We start from the raw sequence: 18732 nt of genomic DNA on the forward strand, positions 1-18732 counted from the left end.
ATTAATGTAACTAAATAATATTAAGAATTTATTATAAAAGTAACATAATTTAATAAATTAAATATTTGATATAGTCGATATTTAGTTTTATTCTGCAAACATTCAGTAAAACCGAATCATATAAATTTTACAGACCTATTGCCGTTTTTTGATTCGAGTGAGCCCAAACAGCAGGGGCGAGTGGCCTAATAATGTCATAACACTCATAACAAGCCGCCACAGTGTCGAATGTGTGCCCAACACGCAATGTTTCAATAAGTTCCGTGTATTTACTACATATTTCATGAAAATAAAGCTATCAGAAAATCTAAGTAGAGCGATGTAGACTTTTTATTTGTGTAATGTTAGGATTTATGTAAAATACTTTTGAGTGCTTTTGCCTGTGTATTTTATTTGATTGGACTCAAAGATAAATAAACTTTTTGGTCCTGTAGGTACTCCTAGTCAACCAACATTAAAGCTCATTGATACCTACGCAGTTGAAAATTAATTAAAAAAAAAAGTATTTTTTCATTGTTTGATAGATAAGAACCTCATAAAGAACATTAAAAAAAGAGATCGCCATTCAGAGTCTATGGAAATTAGATGTAATTTACATTATGGTATTTTATATTATTACTGCTGCCATTGTTATAAAATAATACAATTATAATAAAAGTAATTATATTATATTAAAATATCAAATGAATATTTTGTAAGTTCCTTATATTACTGAATCATACTGGCTGAATAATGTAGTATACTGGTCTGCTTAAAAAAAAATACAGGGACGCCGAGATATTGGCGGCAAAATAGTTGTCATTTGTTACACGTCACAACGTTTTAAATAATTTGAGGATTGTTTTGTGTTAAATATGGAAACTACATCATCGGATGGACCTTCAACTTCGGCGCAACGGCAACCTTCAGGCAGTGATTTAAACTCTAACCAAACTGATAATCATTTTGTTATTGCAAAATGTCGTAGGTAAGTGAAAGTTTTCTAGGATATTAATTAAATGATGCAATGAACTTGAATTATGAAATGAGCACTTAAAAAGGTTTTATATAAATATATCAAACCACAAAAGCCCCTTTACAAAATATATCTGCAAGAAATCATTCTAAAGAGATTTTATAAATAAGAGTGGTGGCACGCTGTAAAGTTGTTATAAACATAATCAAATGCAAGAAACAATTAAAATTAAAACTACATGACCCTTTACGGTGTCTCGATAAAGTAAAAGATTATAATTCTTGGGATTTAAAAAGTTTTATTTGTTTTTAAGGAACACAGATGTAACAGTTAATCCAAATAACAACGATCAACAAGAAACAAGTGAAGAATCTGAAACTGAAGAGGTAAGTAATCCCTGCGAATAACTAATTTGTATTAAGTAACTTATTAAAGCCAATGCATACTGCGGTATGGTGATCATACCATCGAACAATAGAACAAGAGGGTTCTCGTAATTTAGCAAGCAAGACCCTTGTGTTCCTACCCTATTAAACGTGAAATAACTATATTTTTTCTTTTTAATCGGACGGTATTTTTTTCGCTAGAACAAAGTAATGTTTTTAGCATTTAATATGACCGAAGAGGCGATAACACATTTTTTTACTTTTCGTTTAACAATAATAATATGGAACATCAGCGTTGTGTTTTATTATAAATTTTTTATCAAAACACCGTCCGGTGAGTCACGTATCGTTAATCACTATTAATTATTTACTAAACTATCTACAAAGGGACTAGATACTTAACTAATTAATTAATGTAATCTAGAGGGTATTGGTGGTGTACTGTCGTGCGGGGAGGCTGGGAGCGGCCTACTGCACCCTGCAGTCCGGCGAGGTGGGTCCATTTTATGAGCTATTTAATGTGGTTTATGTAAGTCGAGTTATGTGCAATTTGGTATATGATAAGCCACGTCAAAGGCCTTCGGGCGGCTTGAACAACTTTGACACTAGGTTGACCACTAACCATACGATAAGAAGAAGAAGGTATAATGATATGCGGGTATTTTAAGCAGTAAACATTTATAGATTTGCTGTTAAAGTACTAATTACTAAAGTATTGAGTACGTGCCGTAGTCATTAGGAGGCACTTTATTGAAGGGACTGCTACCCATGATATTTCTAAAGCTTTTTTATAGTGAAGGGATTTTAGAGTATATATAATGTACTTTCAGGGATAACTTGACCCTTTCAACTTTTTTGAGATACACCGGGATTAACAAATTATACACTAGAGTCTTCTTCGCCAATCGTTATACTCGTATATATTGGTAAAGTCATAAAAATCCGTTCTGTAGATTTTAAATTTATTACAAACAGACTGCTAGGGAACTTTATTTTCTAATATAGGTGTTGAGTAGATTACATTACATTCACAGAGCTTTTTCTACCATTACTCTTGTATTCTCCAGCTGTTTATTCTGGAGGAGATAGTAGACCGTCCGCCAGGGTACCAGATATTCGCGAGTCTGTTCCGCCAAGTGGAGCCGGTGTGCATTCTGCTGGAAGGCAAGAACCAGGGCGGCTTCGTACAGACTGTGAAAAAGACCGTGTTCGATACAGACGCTAATGATGATGCACGCTGTAAACTTGTATTTTTATCTTCGAAGGAGTATAGTGAGTATACATACATTTAATAAATGAGTTTTTAGTGTTAGGAACTCATTTGTTTTGTCACACATACATAAGTGTGTCTATAGACAAAGTGTTTGAAGATATACTTAAACTTTAAGTTTATCTCCTTACCTTTACTTTTGAATATTGAAATCTTGAAATTTCGTCTACGTGCTAAATAAAAATTTGAAAAAAATGTCAAACATTAAAAAAAATCTCTAGTTTGTTAAAACTATGATTACTCTTTTTTATATCAATGGGCTTGAATCACACTCGAGTGCGAAAAATAACGTTAACCAATCTACAATCCCATTTTGACAATACAAAATATCTCCTAGGTTTCGAAGCTTGCAAACGCCGGATAGCCTCCCTATCCCTTCCATCAGAACCTCCCAACTGCTCGAAAGAGGAACGTTCTCTGTTCCTCCGTACAGTGCTAGACTTCAGTCAAACTCAGAGCATTCATGCCCTAGGTGCTTTACTTAGGTACTTAGATCTCAATTGGGCTAAACTTAGCATGGAACTGCATGGAAAACCAAGTTTTATAAGTTTGAGAATCATTTCACTGTAAGTATTAGTTGTTTTTTTACCCTAAAGTAGGTAGATACATGGTCAACAAGAAGGTTAAAAATTCCCATAGTAATAATTAAGTTTTGTTCCGATTGACCTATCAAAATTGTTTAAAAAATCAAAATCAAATCAATCTATCAAATGACACTTGTGAAATTGATATTTACTAAGTACGTTTTTGCCTAAACCTAAAGAATTTAATGGATATTTCTCAAATTAGAGTTACCAGTAGGTCACTTTTAAGTCCTTTTTTTCGTACTTGTGGGTACATTTTAGTTTTGATCTCAACTATCCAACAAACACCTTTCGTCATTAATGTTGAAGTCTTACTTTAGTAGCATCTTATTGTATTTTGGCATAACTTCATTCCGAGAGGAGATCTTTACAACAGTGAGATATTTATCATGTGTATTCGATCAGCGCGGACATAGTGTCGGTGGACGAGGACACGTACCGCGGGCTGCAGGTGTTCTCTGCGCTGGCGCACCCCAGCGCCTTCAAGCGCGGCGCGCGCGGCTCGTCCCGCGAGGGGCTCAGCCTCTACCAGCTGTTCAGCAAGTGCAGCTCCAAGCTCGGACAGACCTACATGAGGTTCACTTATTTAATTGCTATACGAACTTGTACCATTACAATAATAATCAGGGTAGATTTCTATCTACCGATAAACATTATTTTCGAAACAGCTAGGTTTGTATAGGACTCGGGCACCTAATTCAGAACAGGGTAGGTGTTGAAGTAAATGTAGGTTAGTCGTGAATTTTTGAAAAAAGTAGCCTAATAATGAACTCGTTCACAAAATTCCTGCAAAATCAGCGTTTTAGCCGTAAAAGTGTAACAACGGACAAAAAATACTTAGTACATTTTTCTAATAATAATTGAGTATAGAAAATATTGCGGTTAGAGTCCTACTGCAACACCCGACATGTGACGTGGAGACTCTGAAGCGTCGTCAGGATGTGGTGGCGTTCTTCACCCGGCCGCAGAACGAAGCGCTCATGAGGAACATATGCTCTTCCTTGAGGTTCATTAAGAATGTTCACGTGAGTCAGCTTTTTTATCTTTACCTTTTCACTCGCCGTATTTGTTTGTCTAAAGAACTTATTACAATTAAGGTAGAGCACGCAAAGCCGTCGGTCCTGCGCCTGAACATTTCACTAGTGACTGTTCGTATCGGTTATGCGTCTCACCGGGCCATGAGAGCGAGGGAGTATAGAATATCCCCGTAAATTTGCGCATTTATAACTATCTCTATACTCTACACTACATATTTGTTTATTTAATCCATATTGTGTAGGTTGTAATGTCTTCCAGATTCCAGTGTATAAATAACTCCAAAATGTTACGTACAATCAAGGAAACTGTCTAGACTATAGTCTGTCGTTTATTCAAGATTCTCTAGTTATTCCATGTTACTAAGGATAGTAAGTGCCAATTCTCATTTTCTAAATTAGTCTCAGATAACATAACTGTTTATAAAGCGACAGCAAATGAATAAATACAACTATCAAAATTCTATCTGCCTGTTGTTGTACATTACCGAACATAAGTATATGACACAAACAAACAGACGACTGACAAAAAAAAATCTAAAAAACAAAAGGTTGGTTTGGTTTGTGTTTTTGTTTGAATATCTAAGGTTACAACTTGTTAACGCTGATTGCAACAGCGGATCCCTCCCCTGGGCACCTCCGTCTTCCAACACTGCGACCAGAGACACGCTCGCCCGTGGTGAGGCTCACGGGTCTCTGACGTCATCAGCTGGCACGAAGCCCCCGGCAATCGCTATAGCCGCCCTCTCTGAGAGAGTGACCTCAAAGCGCCTCAGACGCCTAACTATACCCTATGAGGAGGATTGATATTAATTATTTATTTAAATAGATTGTAGTCGCTTTTACTCATCATAGGATAAGTATTTTCACGGCATCTGAGGCCAGTAAGGATCGACAACCCAGGTGACAGGCCGCGACTGCGGGTCGGTCGATGAAGAAGCCCAGGGGAAGACCGACTGTATAACCGTGGAGCTCGTATATATACAGAGTAGCGCGGAGAACTTTAATAGCGCGATTCAGCACCTCAAATATAAATACGTGATTGTGCTTAAATAACAACGTTTTATTAAGTTATATTTGTGTTAGTCTGTGAAGAATTGTTCATTATATCAACTTTTACATTTGTTTGTTATTGTTCAATTTAGTATTTAAAAGATATTTGGGAAAAATAGATTTTAAATTCGAGATTCGTGTTAACCAATAGCAGCGCGCTATATCAGGGGAGTCCCCGTTGTGGAACTCAACACAAGAATAGTGTCGACGCGTGCACAGCGCACTGCATCGTAATTAGGTCGTTATTGCAACGACATAGAGATGTAACTCTGTTGACGCTACACTGTGAACAGTAGTTGACCACAAAGTTATTTTAAGTTGATTGTTTTGTTTATCAACATCCGTTTATTGAATCATAACATTGACATTGAGTTGGGTCTGCGCAAACCTATAAATACTCTGTGGACCGATTTTTTCGTAAACTTTAACATATACCTAACTGTCCCACTACTAGGCATTGGTTTCTAGTATTCCACCACGCTGACCATGCAAAGGGACTGTGACTTCTCCAAGAATTATTCATTGTAGGTACTTTCAGGAATATATTATGTATTAATATTATGATTTCCTTAGTCACGTTTTCTTTTAAAGTCATTATTTCTTACTTCGAAAATTCAATGCGTGACAGTTTAGTTATAAGATCTAGAGTAAGTAATACTCAATTGTTTCTTTCTCAGGGTATATTAACAAAAATAAAAGCGTTATCAGCTAAAGCGTATCAATGGAAATCATTGTACAACGTAAGTATGAAGTTTAATATTATTATGCTCTTGTTAGAGTTAGAAAAAACTTCAATAATCACTTTGTTCTATTTCCTTTTTGTACTTTTGGGACAATAGGAAAAATATTTAAAATGTTTTTTTCCTAATTAACACAAAAAAAGCGTAAAGGTGCTGCACACTGCTATTGAAAGTATTAACAAACATTTGTTAAAAAGTATTAATCACAATTTTATATAATACTTTTGTTGTTGTACTTGTACATGTTAGTAAATAAAAAAATAAATAGGAAACATTTTTGAATAAGGTTTTAGGAGTGCATATTTAACAACTCCTTACAGAATGTAACCATTCCATATATTTGTTAAGTTAAATGAAAATTCACATGACGTCACAGCAAATTTGAGTCACGTGAAACAATAATGCTAAATAACTACATATTTAAATAAGTCTATAAGTCATATTTAAGGAAATACGTATATCAAAATTAAATGTACTTAATTAATATGTACTGTTATAATTGTGGACAATTAAATATTTAGTTCGTTTCAGACGTTGTACAACGCGGTGTTGATATGCGAGATGTGTGAGAGCGCGGGCAAGCATAGCGAGTTCTTGAACAATCTAGCTTGCTTTGACAATAACAAACTTTATGAGGTAAGGTACTACGAATAGTAATAAAAAACAAGTAAAATAATAAATATTGAGGTGCCTTAGACACGGTGGCGCTGTCTTAGCAAGCATGCCTGCTGTAGAAGTGTCAGGTTTGATTCCAAATTATTGACCACAAGATTTTTTTACAATAAGATCTGATTCCCCAATATTAGGGTCATATGAGGGTCTTCACAATAAAATTAAATACGTATCTTAAGACGAACTTATAAAAAACTCGTTTTAGTTTACGTCCTTTGTTCACAGATGGCGTTATACATGAACAGAATAATAGACTTTGATCTGTCTAAAACTGAGGGCAAGTTCACTGTGAAGGCTGGGGTTGATCCTGAACTTGACATGAGTACGATTATCTCTTTAATCCTCTACTATTAATATTTTCCGTTGGCCTTTTGTAATGAAAATAACTGCTACATTCTTAACTTGAATAAGTCCGAAATATACATAGATTATTCGACATTCACTGAAATTTTCATACTAAGTATCTATCGTCCAACATTCTCATATTACCCCTCTTTTATGCAATAAGTAACTTGTGCAGAAATTAGCTAGCTATCGACCATTTAAGTATGAAACGTATGGTACTGCAGGAATTTGCTTTTAGTACATTTTTAATGTCAAACTTGTACAATTTCACTACATCATAATGAACGATTTATAAGTACGTTTAAATAGAATTGAAGTACGAGAGGAGGGTTATTTCTATCGCTTGATTGGTAGATCAGTCAACTGAGAGTTATCTGGTCTTAAGGAAGGTTCATATCTGATGGAACATAGTATACGTTGCGTGTTATCGGTCGCGTAACGCCAGAACAAACAAAGGTATAGAACAACACTTGACCATTCACACTTAACCGATGATGCTTCGTTGCGAATCCCATACTATTTAGGCTACGTCCGACGCATCTTCCGTCAGCTGTGAACCGTTCCTTAGTCTGAGTTTAGTTTGCAGTCTCAAACATCTACTTGTGTTTCAAATGTTTGATGATACCTATAGCGATTGTAGAAAATAACGTTGCAGTAGGTATAACATAGGTCCATTTATAGAGAAACAAACGATGGCGAGCCTCCAAGGTCTGATGTCTGAGACAGCTAAGGTGGAACTGGAGCGTCTACCATCATACGTGCAAGAGTGCAGCATGTTGTACATGCCCCACCTCGGGTACCTGCTGGGCGTCAAGGTGTGGGCCGACAACCTGACGGCTGAGGAGAAACAACTGCCTGATATGAAGTTTTTGGTGAATTACACATTTTAGTCGTTACCACTACATAATTATTAATGCGTACTACCTATAGTTGCGAAAGTAAAGTAAACGTAAAGAGGACCGAAGTACCTACTCTTTTTTTCCTTAATATTGTTATGCAACGGATCTTAATCGCGATTGAACACTAAAATGATACATCTTATTTTTTTACCCGGCTTTTCGACCGAGTTACTTACACCCATCGTGGTCACGGGCTGACTCTGTATTTTTTTAGATTTTTTTTAACTTGAGTAACATAAGCGCTTTTTATTTCAGTTTCAAAACAACGATAACATTCATTACAAGAGCAAGGGATGCGAAGGTAAGCTCTTTTAATACATTATCAAAAAAAAAAATAAGTAGTTCTTGCAATGCCACATTTATTATCTGGTCGTGTACGGGTGGTGTCTTTCCCCAGAGCTGGACGTGGTGATCGGCGACACGTACCCGGAGATAGTGTCGCACGAGACCCGCATCATGATGCGGCTCACCGCGCACATGCTGCAACACCTGCAGACCCTCGCCACCGTCGTCAATACGTGCGCTGAACTCGATTGGTAATATTTATTTTAAACTTTATGTACAAAATACAGAGCTATATAATATACCACTCTTATGAAATTCCATCTGTTTGTCTAAGTTTTTACAACAAAATCACTGAACCAATTTTGGTAAAATGTTGTACACAAAAGTAGTTGAAAATACGGTATCAAACACGTGCTACTTTTTTTTCAAGAATCAATGTGTGTTTAAGATCTGAACTGAAGATTTGAAATGTGGGGCAGTAGTTTTGAATTACCGTCTAACAATTTTTTTAAGAATCTTCCCCTTGTCGTGATGCCCAACAAATTGTAATATAAGCATTATTTTTGTTCTAAAAAACACTAACATAATTTCCCAAACATTCTTCAGCCTAATAGCGATCTCAAAGGTGTGCAAGGAGTTCAACTACGTCCGTCCTACTCTAACACTGGACAAAGTGATCAGCATCAGACAAGGCAAGCATCCTCTATACATGATGACGTGTGATAACTTTGTACCCAATGATGTGGAGTCCAGCCAAGACGCTGGCTGTGTTAAGATACTGATTGGACCTAACTCTAGTGGGAAGTCTGTTTATATGAAGCAAATTGGTAAGTAGGTAATAGTGCAGTTTTACGACATAAAGTCATTTTCATGTTCTGACAAAGATGCAGGTAGACTGATATTTTAGATTATTACGTCAAAATGTTTTATCATAAACGATTTCAGTAGGAATAGCCAACGGCAGGTATTAGCAATTCCTTTTGAAATCAGCAGTAATTAATGGATTGAAGAAAGCGAAGCAAAATAAAATGATAGATAGTTAGGTTAGAGGACTTTGGTATGTGATCCGGAGATAGATCGGTTTTTGAGAACAGCTGACAACAGCTGATTAGATAGATACAGTAACATCATAATGCTTGAAAACTTCTGTCAATATTCCATTTGTTAAGTAACCGATAGGTAACTTATACAGATGTGGTGAAACTGGCCATTAAAGTTGTAAATGCAATGTCCATCTATCTCTTTTACGATGGTGGTTAATCATTATGGTTCCAAACTTCCAAACTAACGTTGTTCTCGCGTATTCCAGGTTTGATAGTATATCTGGCACATGTCGGTAGCTTCGTACCGGCTGAATCAGCGACAATAGGAATTGTTCGTCACATACACACTCGTATACAAAGTACCGAGTGCGTCGCAGCGCACATGTCTGCCTTCCTCATTGATCTGCGACAGGTAAATACTTATTTCTGAAAAAGATCTTAAGTACTAACTTTTTTTTATCTATATGCAAAAGTATTACATTTTTTCTCAAAATCTATCTGCCATTAAATTACAGTAGTTTTTTTTATGTCGACAGCACTTGTGCTTTAACATTTTTTTAACCCATTATGTCCCATTACTGGGTCTCCACCTAAGTGAAGGAAAGGTTATGTTAATTATCAAAAAATAATTTTATTGGTGTCATTACAGCTGATTCTGCACTAAAGAAAATTGTCAAAAATTGTTATTTTTGTTCTTTTGCTTCTTTAATACGTAATACAAATTTTTTAATGTTTTCCCTCATCCTAAAATTCTCAATAACTCCCCATACTATCCAAAAAAACACGTTTTAAATACATTCTAGATGGCGCTAGCTCTTCAAGAGTCTACATCGAACTCCCTACTCTTAATAGACGAGTTCGGTAAAGGCACGTCGGCAACAGACGGCATGTGTCTGCTGGCGGCGTGTCTCAACACTCTGCTGTTCAGAGACAACTGCCCGCATGTCGTCGTCGCCACGCACTACCTCAATATCAAGGAGTATGTCGTTAATTCACCTATGTTGAGGTACTTGGTGAGTAATACTACTATTATTTTATACTTCGCTTGGGTCACAAAAGAGAGAATGTCATAATTTTCCCCGTTTTTGAAACATTTTTCGTTGCTACTCCGCTCCTAAAGTTTGTAGCGTAATGTTAGCCTATAGCCTTCCTCAATAAATAGGCTATCCAACAGTAAAATAATGTTTGAATTCGCAACAGCAGTTCCTGAGATTGGCGCGTTCAAACAAACAAACTCTACAATTTTATATTATTAGTATAGATTAAGCTAGCTAATTTTGGCTTAACCTTTCTCTCACGGAACATGTAACTAAAACATTTGTGTGTTGAGCACGAGTATCTGATTCTGTTCTGAGATTGGTTGTAAATGTATATATATAAATATGTGCTTACAAGTATATAAGTAATTTTATCAATTGTCTGGTTACCATAGTTCAAGCTCTGGTTAATTTGGACTCAGATGACCGTGTGTGAATTGTCTAATGATATTTATTTATTTATTTCTATGACAGAACCTGTACCAAACATTGCTTTAAATACCCAATGCTATATGAATATAAATCTATGCCCATAGCACTTCGAGTATGTGATCGAGGAGGGTGAACCAGTATTTCTGTTCCGTGTGAGTGAAGGTGCCGCGACTTCTAGTTATGCGCTACAAGTGGCTGCTGCTACTGGACTCAAGACTACCACTGTTAGTCGCGCTAACGAAGTCTTAAATGCTGTCATGGTAAATAACCTTATTTTAGTTACATTTTCTACCTATTCGTGGACAGACTGTGGACATCAGTTTTGTAAACCATGCTCCCTATGCTGTGTTTATTTTTTCTACCCATTTTTTTGTTAATAAAAGTTGGTTTAAGCTTTCACATACATACATGCCTATTGTTTAGACAGCTTATATCTTAGCACATATTTCATTTATTATTATCTTACATACCTTTTAAGTTCTCTATAATTTATAGTCTCTCATTTATTTCAGAACAACACCCTCCCGCCAGCAAACAAACGCATCACATCCAAACAGAACGCGTGCATCGAAGCAATAAAAACAAAACTACTCACAGACGATATTTAATTATTTAATTTATAATAACATTTGTTACAATATAATGATATCCACTTAGCAGCGCGCTAACAACAATATGTATAAAATTTAAAACATATCAAAAAAATAATTTAACTACCACTTACGCTATATCATTGATTCTTATATATCTTTATTTAAGCTGTAGGCCGAGCTATAGATAATTAGACTAGGCAAGCAATTATACACGCATTTTTCAAAAATAAATGCATTTACGATATAATTTCGATGTCTACATCACATGTAAATAAAATGCATAACTTAACTTCAGTGCGACATTTGATGATAGCACTCTTTGCATCTCACTCTTATTAACGACTTAATATAAAGCTAGAAAGAGATAGAAATACTTTGCCTAGTCAAATTATCTGTAGCTAAAGGCTGGAATGCATTGTCATGAAGCTTCCCAATACATTTCTTTACACAAGCGATCGATTATACTTCGAATAAAGTGCGACTTTTAATCCTTGCCCATTTTATCTCTTTTGACATTCACAAGCATATCATTTAGCCGACTTAGGGTCTCAGCACACATATGGGATCGGAAAGGGATCGTCACCGTATCGCCTCGAGCCGTTCAGAATGGTTTGTATTAAACTCCCTACTGCAACGCACACTAATCGGAATAATAACGTAATCGCCTCGCCTCGGAACAGGCTCCGAACTTGAATTCCCGCGCTTACGGCTCGTCGTCCCCGCGCTTACGTTTCTCCGTCCCCGCGCTTACGTCTCTCCGTACCCGAGCTCACATCTCTTCGTCTACCCTTTCCCCTTTCCCCTCCCGCGACTTGCCTGCTAAAGACGCCGCCATTCGCAAGGAGTATTTCATTCGTGTTGCGCGTATGTTTTATTTAAAATTTTAAGTTCGATTCAAACACAAAATAACGATGCAAAGGGAGAAACTTATTGAAGAAGTGAGAAAATATCCATAAGCGAGGCGTAAGCGCGGTGTCGCCTAGCCGTAGCCGAGTTGACGTACAGGCGCTGCTGATACGCTTTCGTTACGTGCATACGGTAGGTTGACGCCTGGTTGACAGCGAGGCGAAAGGCGTTACGGTTACGATCCCTTTCCGATCCCATATGTGTGCTGAGACCCTTACACGTGAGAGAACCGAATTTGAAATCGGTTGAATCAGATTCGAAGTTACGTCAAATTTAAGTCATAAATTCCAAATTAACGCATGATTAAACACTGGTTTGAAGTGAAACTAATTGAATAACTTGATCAGGATTATCATTTTAAGTCAGTATTTGATCACGCGTTAATTTGAAATTTTAAATTACAGTTTGACATGATATCCTCGAATCTGATTCAGTCGAATTCGATTCTATCGAAAGTAAGTATAGATAGGTTTTCATATACCTACATATAGAATAATTAACATTATGTTAGTAACAAAGCACGTCAATATTCAGTTTTCAACTAAAATCCCTGACAATTTATCAATCGAACTAAATAATTTAAAGTTACTTTTCCTATATCCACTAGCATATAAATATGAAAAATATGGGCCATTACTACTATTAAAATAACATTATTTGAGCTTAGGATAAACAACATAATTTTGAGAAACAAATATTTTGTCAAATATAAAATTTAATTTTGAGTAATTTTATGTTTTCTATATTTTGTGTCACCCAGTCTTTTTAACCTGATATATTACGCCTATGACCTATTTACATGACCATAAATACGAAAGCATAACTTTAAATCTTTTGTTTAATGTTGGCAATGGACAGAAAATTATTCTCACTCATTATTTCACTCTAGCAACACATTGATAAATGATATGGAATACAGTAGGCTGTAGCCTCATTTTGCACATTAAAAGCAATGGCCTGGCTATATATTACAGTAGCGCGATTTTCTACCAATATCGACAATCGGTTAGAAATCGCGAAATGCTGCATGAAAATCTGAACATCGCCTCTAGCGTGCGCCGTAGGTACTATTTTTGCAGTACAATTTAAGTATCAAACTCGTACCCTATAGTACACATTGACACCCTGGTATCGACTGTAGAGAGCGCTACTGTTCTATAATTTAAGTGTGTTGGTCAGTAACGCTTACACGGCTTATCTACTAAGCCCATAGAAATATAATGTTATTAGCGCAATCCATAATTCCGTATAAAAAGGACTCAATGATAATCATTTTAGATGCGCTATTTTCAATACAATACAACACGTGGCAATTAAAACAAGTGCCGTACATTGTTTAGGCCAAGCCATTGCTAATAATATGCCGATGCCCAGCAGTGGAACAGCCAAACTATTACGAGACATTCATTGCATACATATTATATTAGTATGGCTTTACATAGACTTCATCTGCTGCATCAACTCTTCGAGAGATAGTTCGGAAGCTGCGACGGCTCCACCTGTGCTTGACTCCGGTGTGCTGTTGTCTACTGCTACAGGTACGCTGTACGCCACCTGAGGACAACAAATACGTTTTTGAAACAATAAAGTATGACCAATATTATTATAATATAATGTTAAATAAACTTTCAAATTTTATATTACCACATCAATTGGAAGTATTTAGATCTTAATTAAATTATAATCTGTTATTTAAGTTATAAATCTCCAATTTTATACAGTACAATACCTAACGAGATTTCAATTTATTTAATCGCTGTTCAATATGAGAGCACTTTAGCAAGGTTTTGAAATAATGTACACGACTAAGAAAGCTAGGCATATTCATGTTAATTTGTTAATTACCTGAACTCCGTCAACTAACTTAAGGTTAGATGTATCTTCCTCTTCTGGGGCGTTTTCATCTACAAGACTGATTCCTGTAAAAACAAATATAAGGTAAGAATTCAAAAAAATACAAGCCGGAGAAGCAAAGAACCTATTGTGTAAGAGAAAAAAGAACTGATAACATGAATTCTTTAAAAACAAACATACAACATAAAAATAATAAACGTGTTTTTTTTAACGCGTTGTTGGGGCTGGAAGAAAAATATTTACGACAATACTATTACGCTACGACTAAACGCGAAGGCAGTGTCAGTAAAATCAAGTAGTGCAGTTTATAACTTACCCCATTCGTTATCAGCATGTATGGGTGTGAGGTCTTCAGTGACCTCAGTAGCGAGCTCCACCACGGCCGGCTTGGCTTTGAACTCAGCCTGTCTCTCGCGACAGAAACTGTCGTCGCATTGTGGGTTAGGCTGAAATGTAATAGTTAACTTTAAGTCTCGAAATACTAAACAAAAAATACTAATGCCGTGTGCTACACATTGCACATATAAGAAATCTAATCAATTATTCATGCCCAATTAAGGAGTAAATATTTTACGCCCAGATGTTGCAATTTTGTGACTACAAACGCTTATAGGCAACTATTGGGTGGAGAGTGCCTTAGTTAAGCAATATTCACTTACCTTTAATCCCATCGTAGGGAAGAAGTCTGTTAGTGCACTATATCCTAAATAATGGCTGACAGTTCCGAATTCTAATAAGTACTTCAATGAGTTTTGTACTGAAACAAAAAAATTACAATGTTAAAAATGCAAACCAAAACAAAATCTTTTAAAGGAACTATAGAGATCTCTAGTAAACGACAATAAAATATGATATTGGTTTACCTAAAAATCCTGCAACTATACCCATAGTGGTAGGTAGACTGGCCGCACACACTCCTTCCCTCTTCAAAGTCTTCTCGTCTATTTTGGACGCAACTACTAGTGGCGGGGCACACTAGAATGAATAAAAAGAACTTATAGACCAGCAACCACTTTTTTCTTGGGAATATTAAATTCGATAGTGTTGTTCTACGAAATCTAAGTTAGATAATAAGTTAAGTAAGGTTTATCACAGAAGCAAAGGCATTAATGATAAAACCATTAGTTGTACTCCTATTATAAGGCAGCTGTTCACTAATAGACATCATTAAGTCATTCCTTACACACAATTTAATATTATTATGTAACAAGAAGTAATAATGTCCTAGCCGATATACGACTACGGCGGTCAGTTTCATTGAAACTGGCCATCTGTGCTGGACTTTGTTTATAGTGTCCAACTGTGTGCACAATACACAAGTACATTCTCTATTCCATTACTCTTAAGTCTGGTGGGACAGATAACCGACACGACCAGTGAGAGGTCAGGCGCAGGACCGACGGCTTTACGTGCTCTCCGAGGCACGGAGGTCTTCGACTTCAACTTCCCAACTCCGAAGAAGTAATATCGTACTAGTTGATATTCGGCTACCAACTGTACAGGAGTTCTTATAATCCTTGTACAACAAAGAAATCTCCACTCTATCACCCTCATAGTCTGTTGGGATGGCAAACCGACACAATAGTTGGGACATCATGTGAAGGTCCGATGACTTAACATGCTCTCGGTAGCAAATAGGCCGACCTATAATAGCCGTAAATTCATATTTTTTTTCTAATCGATATCGTTATTTCAACCACCGACGACAGGTGATAAAAAGTATGACTCACAGCAAAACACGCAGTTTCTCCAGGAATGATAAACTGTATATGTCCAGACACTGCGTTCTCACTGACGCCAGACTCGAACCACTTCTGATTGAGCTCGTTACATGCTGTGTTGATCGCCATACGCGCTTCGAAGTTGTCCACACATGACAGAACCAGGTCCACTGGGCCACCTGTCAGACTGCCCGTTCTGAAAATGTTCGTAAGTAATAAGTTACGAATACTGTGACCTCGGCAAATGAGGCAAGGTTATTATTTGCAAGGTTAAAAAGAACTCATATGGAACAGCCTAGCAAGACGTGTTAATAAGAAAACAAACACAACAGAAAACCCACTTTTTTCTATAAGTCGGCTCATATCTGACGGTCTAGTACCGTCGGATCAGACAAATGTATAGAAAAACAACCGTTCACACTCAATCCATCATGCGTCAGTGCAAAGCCCATACTAATTAAGCTAAGCCTGACGCATCTTACCAACTAACCCCTAATGTTTTAATTATTAAAACCACATAACACTAGCAGATCTAAAGGGGCTAGGAGACCATCCCTCCCCTATCTGAATACCTGAAATCTTCAGCTTGCAACATCCCAGTGAGATAAATGAGGCAGAGTAAAACTTCTACTCATCTTAAGGTGAAACTAAAACAACTAAAGGAAGAGATAAGAATTCACATGCCTCATGAAAGAAAGTCATCTTACCTTATCGTATCACAGAACTTTTGAAAATTGTCAACAGTAGTGATATTGTAGTTGTAAGCATCAATAGCAACATCAGGGTTGATGTTCTGAAGAGTAGAAGCAGCAGCATCCACCTTGCTGAGACCTGCCTGGTGCGGTTGGAAGAATAACCGGTTCATGTTCGCTAGCTCTACTTTGTCATAGTCAAACAGGATCAACTGTAAAAAATATATTTTAAAACTTCACAATATAGTCCATTGAAATGTAATTTTTTTAAGGTGCAACTCATGGAAATTAAGGTTCTAATGACCCACTCTACTACAAGATTTAATTGCATCCTTTGAAAAATCGAACCCTAATGATAACTTTTCAATAATATAATATAAGTATTTTAACTATCTAAGGTAATTCAGGAAATATTTTAACAAGTATAAAATGAATACAATTTACATAATATGATCTCAACTAAGTTGAAATAACAGACAGGGCTTCTGAACTAAGATTGAGGCTTTTTCACATTTGGTAACTACCCTTTCATAATAGTTGCAAACATTCTCTTCTAAGCCTCAGATGTAACAAATTATGTTTTTGCAGGTTAAATTGTCTTTACCCAAAATAGGGAAATTTTCAGAAGGTACTAAAAAATGTAAAATAAGATTACCTTGCCGATTCCACATCTCGTAAGCATCTCAGCAGTGACACTGCCAACACCTCCCACGCCCACCACAGCCACTGACATCTCTCTGATCTTCTCATAGTTGTTTACTATGCCCATCCGCTTCAGAGCCATTAGACGACTGAAAATAAATTTAGTGTAACTAGCAAGCTCTTATTAATCCTGATTCTTTCTACTTTCTACTTTACTCTGAATGTAGGACACATGCATCCACTTCTTTAAAACAATAGGGTCTGTTAAGAAAGATGCAGACTAACTAGAACTTAGGAGTGACTTTAAGGGTTCGTGAAAACAGTCTTTAATAGTGTCATCAAATTAATGGAAAACAAAATAGCAACATATTGTGTCTGTTTTTACAGTGTTCTGCACAACTAACTACTTGCTTTTCTGATAAATTATGTTCATGGGCATTTAAACTATTGCTGAAAATTTATTCTGAATGTAATTTATGTATTACTGAGAGTAAAAGTGGCCAAATACCTGTATGGATTAGAGTCTACAACTTCGGAAGACATAACATCGATTTTCTGTCGAACCGGACCTCCAGTTCCTTGAATAGCGGCCAGCTGAGCCTCAAGCTCTTTTACCTTCTTCTGTAGTTCTCCGACGGAAGACATTTTCGTTGAGTTTCTTAGAAAATCTATTAAAAATCGAGACACTACACGGGCTGTTTCGCAAAATTCCACTAAGTTAAACGTCAAATCTTGAACGTCAAGGTGACGTTTATTGCCACGGTGTATATCACGTTTAGTTTCCTACAATCAAACCGAAAAATAATTAATAGTTTCTTATTGACATTATTTCGTAATGTAGTATTCCTTCTTAAAGACACTTTTAGTGATATTATTTTGTAGTATAAATAATTAATTTATATAAAAAACTTGAAGGATGTATAGTAGTAAACTGTAAGTGCCTACGTATTTTTATACTGCAACCTGCTGCATTACTTCACTGTAAATTAGAATAGAATTAGATAAATCTAATTTTATGGCTGTTGTCCTACAATAACGGGCGAAAGTAGATTTAAATCTACTTTCGGCATAAAATTACACTGATTGCTCATTTACTGGCCTTCAAGAACGAAAATGGAATTATATCGGCAATGGTTTATTTTGTTTCGTATAGATTTCGTATTGAATGAAAATATGTATTGAGAATTACAAATCAAAGTCTCTGTTTTTAGTACGAACCAACGCAAAGGTTCGCCTATAATCATGATAAATACATTTTCCTCATATTGATATTTATAAGCTTTAGAACAGATCCTATAATTAGAAATCATCTTAATTAATTACACAGACGCGGTATTGTTTTATACGCAAATTTACACATTAGCGATTTTTACGATCGCTTCTGTTTAATTGTTAGCTTAATTTTATGAACTAATCACAGTTTTATTGATTTTTAAATGCTAATCAAAATCTTTAAGGAAATAGTAATAGGACTTAAGGTGCTATTATTTACTGCTTCTGGAGAATAGATTTATTTACTGAATAGATCTCATAAACTGCAACGTAATTTGATGACTTTTTCCATGTTTATAAAAATGCTTTAGATGGGA

At 36.1% G+C, this 18732-nt stretch overlaps 2 protein-coding genes across 2 annotated transcripts; one reads left to right on the forward strand and one right to left on the reverse strand.

Moving 5' to 3' along the window:
* Positions 1-854: 854 nt before the first annotated feature.
* Positions 855-11343, forward strand: LOC142977086 (mutS protein homolog 5-like). The gene is made up of 18 exons (XM_076120832.1): positions 855-967; positions 1269-1341; positions 1766-1834; positions 2409-2613; positions 2949-3177; positions 3601-3771; positions 4082-4220; positions 5960-6022; positions 6554-6658; positions 6920-7016; positions 7721-7911; positions 8194-8239; positions 8336-8474; positions 8830-9050; positions 9533-9678; positions 10070-10279; positions 10840-10995; positions 11248-11343. The coding sequence occupies exons 1-18, from the start codon at positions 855-857 to the stop codon at positions 11341-11343; spliced, it is 2469 nt and encodes an 822-aa protein (XP_075976947.1).
* Positions 11332-17876, reverse strand: Uba5 (Ubiquitin-like activating enzyme 5). The gene is made up of 9 exons (XM_076134620.1): positions 17652-17876; positions 17157-17292; positions 16517-16713; positions 15819-16005; positions 14952-15063; positions 14748-14845; positions 14405-14534; positions 14080-14153; positions 11332-13788 (listed from the first exon to the last, which is right to left on the reverse strand). The coding sequence occupies exons 1-9, from the start codon at positions 17786-17788 to the stop codon at positions 13669-13671; spliced, it is 1191 nt and encodes a 396-aa protein (XP_075990735.1). The 5' UTR covers positions 17789-17876; the 3' UTR covers positions 11332-13668.
* Between the last annotated feature and the right edge of the window lie 856 nt (positions 17877-18732).

The sequence above is a fragment of the Anticarsia gemmatalis genome, chromosome 1 (assembly GCF_050436995.1).
Source record: "Anticarsia gemmatalis isolate Benzon Research Colony breed Stoneville strain chromosome 1, ilAntGemm2 primary, whole genome shotgun sequence".
Lineage (NCBI taxonomy): Eukaryota > Metazoa > Arthropoda > Insecta > Lepidoptera > Erebidae > Anticarsia > Anticarsia gemmatalis.